At 36.4% G+C, this 12628-nt stretch overlaps 1 protein-coding gene across 4 annotated transcripts in view; it reads right to left on the bottom strand.

The window, feature by feature from the left end:
- The window catches only part of LOC120767613 (CUGBP Elav-like family member 2), a 216205-nt gene that overhangs the window by 24518 nt on the left and 179059 nt on the right, over window positions 1-12628 (bottom strand). For 2 of the 4 annotated variants that reach the window (XM_040093766.1, XM_040093768.1), the window contains exon 8: window positions 8887-8913. The exons of the other annotated variants lie outside the window; for them this stretch is intronic. In XM_040093766.1, coding sequence (XP_039949700.1) covers window positions 8887-8913 — 27 coding nt within the window. The remainder of the gene's footprint in view (window positions 1-8886; window positions 8914-12628) is intronic. 4 annotated transcript variants of the gene reach the window in all.

Here is a 12628-nt window from a genome sequence, read left to right as displayed (position 1 = left end):
TATGTATGCGTATGTATAGGTGTGTGTGCGTGTGTGTTAAAGTGGGCACCCTTTCGGATTAGTTGCATTTGAGTGCACATAAGCTTAGCAGAACTGAGGCAGCAATCTGCTAACTCACCCACTCGAGTAAATTAAATTCGATGTTGATGCGTTGCTAATACATACATGCACACACAAAAACATATACACAAACTTAAAGACACCAAAAAAATATATACTCGACGAACTAAAAATGAACTTAAAGCTCTTTCTCAGTTGTTTTGAACATATTCCAGCAGTTTGTGCAGTTTAACCGTTAGACGAAAACTCTTTGGCCGGCCAAAGCATGCAATATCAAAAAAATAAGTTCGGTCAGAGTTAGTTCGGCGTAGACGTGCGGTAGATTCGAGCATTTGAGCGCACAAAAGTGGAGCGAGCGAAAGCAAAGTGAGTAAAAATAACTGTTTGTCGATATGCTCGACGGGGCGGCGGTGCGGTCAGTCATGCGTAAGCTCAAGTTCATTGAAAGCCGAAAGCAAAGGCTTTCAGCGCATACGGCCAACCCAACCAACCCAAGTGCCAACCGTACCAACTGCTCTACCACCCGCTCTAACTGCTCTACCACCCGCTGTAACTGCTCCATCACTCACTCCATCTTCTCTGCCGCTTTAAAGCTTTACTCCGCTTTAAAAGCATTGGTAAGATTTTGCACATAGCTTGTGCCGCCGCCGCCTTCTCGCTGACTCTCGCGCAGCGCTGAACTCTTAAGAATGTTGCAAGTTTGCCGAGTTACGCGGCCATAATTTTGTGGTGAAAAAGTTTTGCGTGTAGGCCAGCGCTAAGATTTTGAACAATCCAAATAAAAAAAGCACTTCGTTACATTTTCGTTGCACTTGATTTTGTTTTTGATATTTGTTGTTTTTGTAGTCTACTTTGCGTGGGTCAAATTGCCGTTTCTAATTAAATTTTAAGTATCTGTAAAAGGCACGCCCAGCGATTGCACACACATTGATGGCGTTTAGTAGACATACAAACAAAGTTTTGTACTTCGCTATTGAACTCGCAGCACTCTTTAAGATTTCAACGCACTGAGAGAGAGAGAATTCTCACCACAAATGCTAGACAATTTAAAAATACAAAGGAGTTTGTTCAAAAATTCGCAAAATTTTTCAGTTTTCCTTCGCTCGTGGTAATACATCGCAAGCCAAGCAGAAATGTTTTTCTAGACACACATATATTTGGGACCGTTATCTTGTCTGACGTAACATTTGTGGTCACAGCTGTCTTGTCGAAATTATTCTCAGCACCCAAACTATTAAACTACATTGGGATTTGACCTTCAAGCTGCACCAAAAACTAGCAAAAGTTTATTTCTTCAACAGAAAAAATCACTAGAAGAGCAAATAATATGATTTGCGGGCATTTGAGTCAAAGTTGAAGGTAGGAAAATATACGGAAACTGTCACTGCTTAAATCCCTGATATTTATTGTTCTACTTTCGTAATCGGTGGTAAGGGAAAACTTTCGAAAAGCATTTGGAAGCGGTTTAAGATACTATTTTCTTGAACAACTTGAAATGTAATTGGCATTTGAATCCCATTATAATATCCCGGATTATAATTGATATTTGAACATATAGTGAAATATGTCAGCAAGATTTAGCTGTCACATTGAAATTTTCATATACGAAACCTTCACCTACATATCGTCACCTAAAATGCAAAATAACATAACATTACTTTTCATAAGTTCAAAGAGGAACGAAAAACGATATAATAGAAACCACTAGTATTGAAAAAACTTTGAGTTTTGGTTATAAAATAGTTATTTATTGGTCGTATCTGGCAGCAGAAGCTTAAAATTTTTTGCTACATACATATACCTGATATGATGTAGTGAATCGTAAGCAATGAGAAACTAAATTTCGATTTTTTTGTTGATACCTTGTTTTGCATTTTAGGTGACTACCCTCTATATAATCGTTGCAGGAGCTGCCTGGAGAAGTTTTATAAAACCAAAAAATATGATTAAATTCATAAGGTTCAACTTGATATCGTTTAACCAACCTATCGGTTCAATTTATTTCTCCCACTTAGTTGACTTTATCTCGCTACTAATGCACGGAAAGTTGGTCAACAACTGGTCACCTATAACTTATCAGCAAGCTCATTGATTGAACATACGAGTACATCAAAAAGAAACGAAAAGTAGCCAAGTGACAAGACTACTATATTTCGGGTGAATCGGTAACCAAAAGATTTTCTATGAAAGCAAAGACTTGACGCATTTTATGGATTGGTCCAACATGTTGCTCGAATCACCAATTTGACAATCGTCCTGAATCCAAACATTTAATAGCTTTAGTCTAAAGCCTCTAGTAATGAAGATGACGTGATTTTGACAGCTCATAGCCACCATGGGTGTTTACGGATTTGTTCCTAATTTTATCAGTATGTTGAGTAAGGTTTATCACCACACATTTATTGGAACAATGACTGTAAAATGCACAAGTAATCCGAAAAATCGCAAACAAAATTATCGGTATTGGGGTGAGTCAAATCCTCGTGTGGTTCAAATTGATCATTTGGTGCGGATACTGGTATGGCGGCACCAAAGTTCCTAGTTTCTTTCGAAATGAAGCAAAAAATTCCAACACGATCAATAGCGAGCGTGATAAAGCGATGCCGAACTACTTTTTTCCTCCGGAATACAATGAAATCGAGGCGGACGATCTTTATTTCTAACAAGATGGTGCGCCGTCTCAGGTTTCACGTCAAAACAATAACACATTGCGTGTAAAGTTTGGCGACTGGTTAATTTCGAGAAATAGCACAGTCAAATCAGCGCCAAGATCACACGAGTTAACGCCTCTAGATTATTTTGTCTGGGTGTATATGTTAAATTAAAGGTTTAAGTCAATCAAATAGCAATGCTCGAGGAGAAGACAACATTAAACGCAGTATAGCCGAAATCTGCATCGCATCATTGAAAATTTGGGGGAAACGCCCGACATTTGGTTCACACCATAAAAATTATTTACATAACAAAGATTACTTATCATTTTGACCAAATTTGAGTGTTTATTTTAATTTTCCATTCTCTTTATTATGAACCATAAAATGTGTTGGCATTCCAACCAAGCAGGCCAAAAACTGTGGATTGCGTTTCTCATAATGGATAAAAATATCGAACAATGAATTTGCCTCAAATTTTATGTTTCCAATCAAATCGCGGAATCGTTACGAATATTGGAAACGGCTTATGGTAAATCGGTTTTATAAAAAACATAAGCCTTCGAGTGATACAAGGCCTTCAAAGACGATCGAGAGATCGTTAAAGACATGTCTCGTCAAGCAAATGTTAGGGCGATCGACATTTCTCGCGAGTCGCGAAACGCTTTCTTTCTCGACTCGTGCCGTTAAAGCTGAATTTTTCATAAAAAGTGTACCTTAAACAGGTCTCTTTGGACATGCTTGTTCGTGTGAGTTCCTATCGGACATTCATGGAGAACATTATTACTGCTAATGAGACATGAACTTTGAGTTTGACATGCAAACAAGTCAACAATCATCGGAATGGGGCGAATGTGGAACTCATTGTTTTTTTCGATATTCATGGTTTGGTGAATCATGGACTTGTTTCGAAGGGACAGATGGTCAATAAGGAGTTCTATTTGGCTGCATTGAGACGTTGCGTGAGAACATCCGTCGAAACTGGCCAGAATTGTGAAAGAACAATTCATGGATTTTACACGACGATACTTTGAATAAGCAAACATAAAAACGCATACGCTTAATGCCTCATCGCATCGAGCCACGTTTGTGACCGAATTTAAAGCAAAAAACACTATGGATACCATCGATCAACCACCATATTCACCAGATTTGACTCCGTTTAATTCGATCTAGTTCACCAAACTGAAATTGCCGCTATGTGGAACCCGTTTTCAGTCGATCGAAGAGCACCAAAAGCACTTATGAAAAGTGTTTCGAGTATTGCAAACATCGTTGTCATAAGTAATTACATCTGGTGGCGATTACTTTGTAGGCGTCAAAATTAATATTGATAAATATCTAAATATTTAGCTTTTTGTTTAAAAATTCCGAGTACTTTTCTGTCACAACTTATTATTTTTAACTTGTATTCTTTATCTTTAATCTTAAGTATCTGATTACCTACAATGTTTATTATATCTTATAATCCAATGGATTTCCATATTACTGCTTTTGAAGAGTAAGCGTGATGGTTATGCGATATCGGGTCATTTGTTATCAATTGATAGAAAGGTTGTGAATATGTGTAAAAGTGATTTCGATCCAAAGCATGGGCAAAAAGAGAGTCTGGTGTCTCTGCGTGTTGTGTAGTATTTTTGGAACTAAACAAGTATTCAATCTTGAGGAAAGAAAAAATTATTAAATATATTAGTTTATCTAAATACCACACCCACTTTCGGGAATTTAATTTAAGTACATGTATTGGTCCGGATGATAATATAATTAAGATATTTTCATACTTCAAAAACCCTTAACATTATAGTGTGGCAATTGTGTGAATCCGGTCGTTCGTAACACCCCACTTCCTAGAATCTCAAGAGCCATGTGAGTCAAAAGCATTATCGTTTATTTTATGGTGCTAAAACTCAATCTTCTTCCTGTACAACATTTTGTCAGCTTGATGGACAAATGTGTTATTTTCTATGCTACCATATTTTTCTAAAAAAAATCTAAAAAGTTCTTCTAATGAAAAATGTACTAGAAGAACAAAATAATTAGCAAATGAGCCAACTTTTGTTGAAAGAATTTAATTGTTCAGGTAATTTTCTAATGACTTTAAAAACTAATAATAAGTTGCTATTGAAATAGATCAGAAGAATGCTGCTCCAATTACGTAAATTATATCAGCAAGCGATGACTTACTTGCTAGTCATTTATTTGCATCGCCTAGCATGCTTTATTATGTATGTATTTATTTCTATGTAGAATATCTATATATGCAAGCATATACTCGTATACTTATATGAGTAAAAGGTTCCAGTCATTGCGTATGAACTGCAATTACTTTGGCATTCATGACTGCCTCGGCAACCGTGGCAACCCGGCAAGGCAGCCAGCTTTACTGGTGGCATCAATGAGTTCCGTACTGTTAATTCGACAAAAGTGCAGCTTGTAATTTTCTTTCTCTTTCTTTTTTTCAACTTACTGATTTCTGCCTTTGGTACATATTTTTCTATTGCGCTTTTCTCGACTTTCAACTCTCTTTAGCAGCTCCATTTTTTCCATAACGCCCCACCGGGATGCACGTGTAGCTTGCGATTTGATCTTTTCACATGCATTGTGCACCATGACGAGCATTTTGCTGGCGTTTGTGGATGTGTGTGCCACAGTCATTGTTGCCACATAGTAGGGAAATAAACTTGTAATGATTGCTTTTGCTTTTTATTAAAAAACAGTGACTTGAATTTATAGTGGTTCATGTTCGTTCGCAAAAAAATACGAATTAGTTTGGTGGCGAGAGAGAGTATTTTTTCTCCACCGTAATTAAATTTCAGAAGCCTGGAGGACAACGACTGGGCATGGTCTGACGTGAAAATAAGTTTATTTTGCGCTACTCTAATCATTTTAAGTACTGAAAAATTAAGATGGAAATAGTTTTGATCGTGATTGAGAACAAGTTTAAGATTCTCTTTTACATCATATGTCATCTAAACCACATAATCTTATGTAGAGTCAGGGCCCATCACTATAAAGGGGAATTTATAAATTTAAGGAATCATAAGGAAATAATTTCACTTTTCAGGGGGTTTGTCTCATACTTGTTGTATCTTTTGGTGTGTTTCAGCGCCAAGAGTGTTTCAGCAAAAGATTCAGCGTCCGAATATAGAAGATAAGTGCTATCGTCTGTATTTTGTTGATTCAGAATGGCTGCAGGTAGGCTTATGAGATATATTAAAGTGCTTGCTTTTCTCTCTAACAATTCGAAGAAAAAATATTCGTTAAATATTTCAGTGAAGTTTGATGCACAAGTCACTTTTCCATAGATCCACTGCCGTCCCTTCTAATGATTATGGAAATTAAACTTTATAGCAAATTTTCCCGACAATATTATACTATTTTTATACCCTGAACAGAGTAAAGTTAAGTTTTCCACGATGTTTGCAACACTCAGAAGGAAACGTCAGAGACCCTATTAAATATATAAATAACAGCGTGACGAACTGAGTCTATTTAGTTAAGGGTATATTCTTGTCTAGGATTTTGAAAAAATCGATTTTTTTTTTTGCATATCTTGAAAGTTTAGACTTTCAAAAATATGACCTTGGAAGGATTTTTCAAAATTCGGCTTATTTTCGGAGATACAGGCGATTTTGTGACGTGGCGTCCGTGTTCACCAGAATTGTCTCCTAAGCTTTAAACGCGTTTTTCTCAAACCTGACTTTTTCGGAACGATACCCACGATTTCTCAAGTTCTACTGCATCGATTTAATTGAAATTTTTATAGAGTTTTCTTTATAGGCTTATCTATGGTTGGAACCAGCCCCATTCCCAAATTTTAATTTTTATTATTTTTAAAAAATTCGAAATTGTCAGAAAAAGTGATCCAAAAAATTTTTTTTTAGGCAGTCGCCATTTTGTAAAAAAAAATTTCCCACTTTTCCGTAGTTCCGGCCATTGCGACATTATTCTAGATTAATAATCTTTTTTTTTTTTGGTTTCAGATAACTAGGAGGGTTGAAATTATGGGTATGGTTACGTGGAAATTTTTAGAGACCCCCCACTTCGTCAGCTCATAATTTTTGAAATTTTTTTCTTTTTTTAGTTTTTTATATAAAATATTAATTGCCCTTTTTTTACGACACTTTAAAAATTACCTGAAATTCATGCTTCTAGACCAGAATACCCCCTTAAGTCCATCTGCCCGTCGGTCTGTCGGTATATACGCGAACTAATATCTGGGGCCCAAAAGGTCTCGCCAGGAATAATCTGCCTGATGAGCTCACCCGCTCCGAAGCATCCACCAACATGGTATGACCCGAACATTTCATTACGATTGGTTCCCATACCATAAAGTAGCTGCTCCGCAAGGATGAAGTGGGCAGGGAGGGTTACTGACAACAACTACAAAGCGAGCGCCATGCCAATTTACTAATGGGTGGCTACAACCTTAAAAGGTTAAAATATCTAATCTACCTCCCAAAAGACATACTCAGGCTATTTGTCGCTTACTACACTGGCCATTGTAAGCTCAAGAAGCACTTATATAACATGGGCCTAGCTTCTTGTTCAAATTACCGGTTCTGTGACTTGGAGTCTGAAACTCCAGAACACCTGCTAATGGATACATAGCAGTCTGTAGGCACAGGATAATGTCCCTTGCATCCATGTTTCCAAATAGGGATCATATCGCCTCATTAGCACCTGGCTGTATATTGGAGCTTTGTTGGGGCTAGTTGAGACGTTGTGACTTAGGATAGGGTACAATAAACTCTAGGTCGCGGTGCAATCCCCACTTATTTAACTAATCGAATCTAATCTAATCTACTCTAATCTAATCTTATCTAATATAATCTGAACTAGCGTAATATAATCTGATCTAACCTAATATAATCTAATCTAAACTAATCTAAACTAATCTAAACTAATCTAATCTAATCTAATCTAAACTAATCTAAACTAATCTAACCTAATATAATCTAATCTAATCCAATAAAATATAATCTAATCCAACCTATAATCTAATCTAATCTCATCATACTTCTAATCTTATTTAATCTCCATTCATAGTTTTTGGACGTATGTATAACTTGGTACAAAGAACTAAAGATATTTCGGATCTAAAAGTGTTTCAACTCTAAGAATTTTCTGCATAAGATTCTGCGTAAAAATCTTGAAGATAAAAGTTATCGACATTTTTTTTGACGAAAGTCTCGGATATTGAGAAAAGTTGTCAATGACCGACGGTGCTTAAACATGCTTCACTAGTAAGCCTGAGTCCAGGAATGTATACAGAGCAAGAACATGTTTTCCAGGTTTCGCTTTCCGATTTTCTTTCAGCATAAAATGATCCTATTCATGAGCACTATTTCTGTGAAATATTACAAATATTACTAAGGTCCTAATAGCAGTTATTTCTCCAACTAAGTCAATTATTTCGTTTAGATCTTTATAGACTGGAATTATTTCAATAACCGAAAAGGTAAAATTTCACTTAAGGTTACGGCTCTTCTCAAAAAGTCTAGAATATCAAAATAGTTCTCTTAAAGTTATATAACCAAACTGCATTGCAGTACATACTCCGTCGAAGACAATCTCTCATCCATAACTTAGTTACAAGTAAATCTTATATTCACTATTATTTCAAACTAAAACGGCAACTCTGTGCGCCACTTCGTTTCACTACATTTTTCTGCTTTGCTCGTTTATTTTTATTCTGCACATTCCTTTTTTGCTCCGTCTGTATTATCGCCTTTGTTGTGGTTCGTTTAATTTTATGACTTGGCAAGAATTTTACTACCTTATTCGTGTGATTTTGTGCAGAAACAAAGTCGTTTGTTGCTTCCTCTTTGCTCTCTGCCAGTTCATACGGTATTTTTTGCAGCTTCTGCTTCTTCTTCTTACTTACAATGAGTTAATATAATTTAAGTGCACAATTGTTTTCCACTGACATTAAACATACGGATTTTCTTCATGGCTACTGAGTTAATTTTTCTTTCGCCACTCTAAATCTGGTGCACAAACAACGAAAAAGGCATAAATAAATGTGATGTTAATCAAAACGCCATGGAGTTTTAATTCGCGGCGCAACAGTTACGAAATTACATTTAATACATGGCAACTTTATAACGGTTAAATCAACTACAAATCAGTTGGGAAACTAAAAAAAAACTGCTACAACACTTTCAGTTCTCACCTGAGCTGGCGGTTTTTCCTAAGAGACCTACAAGCGTATATGCCAAGCGTTGCATGTAATTAGACGAGAAGAAATCGGATTAGTAAATCTTAGTTATTCTTTCATTTATAACGAAATTATAATTGCCAAAATATTGTGTTCTTGGAGAGAAAAAATAAAATTTGAAATTATGGAATACAAAGTATATGAAATATTTAAAAACATTAACATAGATTATGCACACATATGGTATAGTATGATGAAAACAAAAAAAATACCATTTTTATAGCGGTTCTTTAATTACAACTTATATTCATCCATTCAAAGAAAGTATAAGTATTACGAAGTAAACACATTTTTCCAGCACACAATCCTCCACACTGTCTCTTACGCTATACCCAAGTAGTTTTCTCAAATGATGCTTTATGCCAAACCAACGTTAAGGTGCTACACTAGAACTCGATTCGAAACTTATCTATATAAAAATTCAAATCAATATAAAAAGTAAGCTTTGTAATGAAAGCACTGAAAAGATAGCTCTGAAAAGCCTAGAATCTCGTAGAGTACTGCATTGAATATATAAAGGAAACCTAGAATTTGCTCAATACGGCAATTCGGGAGCAATTTCCTATTTTGTTCGAAAACGCACAGTCTCTTCATTGCTGCTCGAGTCGTTCTCTGAAAACAGAGATCGGAGAAATATGAAATACAAAGATACCAGAGACGTCTAATTATTTTCTCGCCGATACCTTAGTTTTATGCTAGTTAGATATTTAGAAGCTTGGTTTTTCTACGATTAATTTGGGGTTAAAGCAAGATGACCTCCACCTGAAACGCATTAGAGCAGAAACTTTTGGCCTCATTTTTGTATTTCAGCATTTTCTGAGTACGGTCATTAAATTTTCAGCTCAGCATTGAACAAAAATGAGTAATCAATCCAATGTATTACCTTTTCTAGAAGACTTGCAATGTTCAGTTTAGGTTAGATATATATTTTTATCGATAGATATATATATTTCATCACCATACAATGAATTTCAAGAAACGACATGCTGCAAGACCTGCAATCAAATGCAATGGTTTTTAAGTACAACATTGGTAATATTTATATTTTGAAGTGACCTCTATAGATCGGTTTTGACCTGTAGTCCCTGTACTAACATAACAGTTGACTTTTTTATCTTCGACTCGAAATCATATCTTGTAGACATAAGTTAGGTATTGTTTGTATAAGACAGGCTTTATTACGAAATCCTTAGATTTATGGTCAGACCAAAGACGAGCAAGAGTAAAGCTCTCCAATAGGCCTAAAGGGTATTGGAGATAATGAACTTATGTACGTGCCGCAAAGCCGGTTATGGAAACAGATTGATTAGGATGAACTCTAAAGTTATACATATAGTATAAGTAACGAGTTCGTGGACGAGTTCTCAATCTTAGTCCAGTCATTTAAGCTTAAATTAGGTAAGAATCTCGGAATTCGATATACCCATTTATATGTCTGTATATTGACACCCTAAAGTAGTCTCAAAGCCTACATATGGTAAGGTATACCTATATATTCCATATAAGTGGGTATATCGAATTCCGAGGTGAACGTACTATAATGACTGGACTATCTACCGATTTACAGCGTTGCAAACAAGTGAAAATGCATAAAATGCATCTGCATCCAGCGGTGTATCCGAAGTTCACTCTCAGCGACTTTTCTTCAACTCGGATCTCGGCGGATTAAAGCTGGAAGGGAACTGAGCAATGGTAGTCGTGGAGACGGAGGTCTACTTTGAAACAAATATGTTTATTGCTACAAAAAAAAGGTAAAGTAAAGTTGGAAGGTCGCTCGTAACAGTCTGTCGATCTCGATAGTAACCGTAATAAATAATTAAATTCATTTGATGAAACAAAAATATATATATCTTTATTTCTTTGGAGGATGGAGTCATGTGTAGAAGTCACGCAAGTGAGGAAAGTTTTCTGAGCGCCATTCACTTGGAAGTGGCCAGAAATGATTCTTTTACATATGATTCAAGCAGCTCACGACCTCTGGTCGAAGTATTCTCCGGGTAGCCAAAAAACATCAACATAAAGTGAGAAGACGAAACATCCCTCCGCAAAGTTTGGTGCTGCGGTTTAAGATCTCGCTTACGATTTGGCTATAACTGAAAAGCGAAGTCGACGCCAATAAAGAAGAAGATATCTTTCTTTGAGCAAAGTAAACTTTCAGTACATTCTGCAAAAACGATACAAATTGAGGAATTTCGGAAAGAACTATTAAACTAAGAGTTCAATTATGACTTCATAAAAATTATGAATATTGAATAAAGAAAACAAAATACAGAAAAGGAAATTTTTCTTACATAAGAAAGTTTCTTGAAAACGATCATCTAATCGTCTGGAACGGAACTTAGTGATCGATCGTACGGTCTTTTAAGTGAGGTACACCAGCAATATAGCAGTAGAAGCCAGCCATTTCAATAAACAAGACTATCTTTCACTAGTTATTAATAAGCTATTACTTCAATGATCAAATACCAGTATCAAATTATAACGAAATATTAACTTAAAAAGTTTTTCCCCACTTCGTTAGCAAAGAAACTATTTACTAGTATATATTTCTCTAACAACTTTTGTGCAAAACTTATTCAATTACTCGACAATTTATCGGACCAAGTGTGTTTGGAACAATTATCTTTGTTGCTGATTGCCAAAGGAATGTTGTGGAACTTATTAGCGAACTAATTTCCAAATAAACGGAAACTTGAATGACACTAATGACAGGCAACAAGATTAGATTAGCAATCGATAGCGGCTACACCTTTCAGTTTCCACCGACATTATATACATATATATAAATATATCTATGTATATATATAAATATAGTAATGACACGAAGCCCACACTCTCATTTAAGATGTCGATGACGATGGCGATGGCGGTTAATCAAGTGCCCGGCACTCGTACATAATTGCCACAATGCCGTGGCAAATGCGGCAAACAAAAATTGAGTAAAACACCGAACTATGGCCACGAAGATATTTCCGGTAAATTGGAAGCCGGAAGAAGGAAATTAGATCATTTCAAACCCTAACAAGCTGACGGTTAACTAGCGATGACACAGCGACTGAGCATGGCGTGGAGGGTATGTATGTATTATTGGTGAAGTGATGTTGGTCGCCGTTGCGCATAAAAAGTGTACACACTCACTCATGCATATAAAGCACGGCGGCAGCCGACAGACAACGGCAAACTTAAAGGATACAAAGCAACGCAAAAACAAAAGGTGGCATCGACACACACCACCACATACATATAAACATACACATGTTCCGACAAACGCACAAAGGCAAAGTGGCCGCAACAAAGCGGCGAAAGCAACGCAAATCAGGAGGAAGTGGGGCGAAGTAGAATGAATGAGCGCTAAAGGGAACGTTTGTGGATAGAGGAGAACGATTGAGGTTGGCGGGGAACAAAGGATAAAGAATGAGTATGCAGGCGGACGAAGGTAGAGTGGAATCAAACAAAGCTTTGGCAGCCAATTTCATACCGAAAGTGTTCGATTTTTTTCGCCCGCTCATTTGTGCGTTGAGGTGTAACCGCGTGCAACGAGCCGAAATATGGGTGTGTGTGCACATACATACATATATAAAGACAAATTTTGGTCCTTCTCTTTCGTTGGACTATTATTTTGCGGCATGTTGCTTCATTAATTTGCCCAGCGTTGATGGTGACGTTAAACAAATATTTGGTTGCCGTAGCGCTGGAG

The sequence above is a fragment of the Bactrocera tryoni genome, chromosome 2 (assembly GCF_016617805.1).
Source record: "Bactrocera tryoni isolate S06 chromosome 2, CSIRO_BtryS06_freeze2, whole genome shotgun sequence".
NCBI lineage: Eukaryota > Metazoa > Arthropoda > Insecta > Diptera > Tephritidae > Bactrocera > Bactrocera tryoni.
The sequence above is the reverse complement of the archived record's forward strand: the minus strand, read 5'-3'. Positions and strand labels throughout refer to the sequence as shown.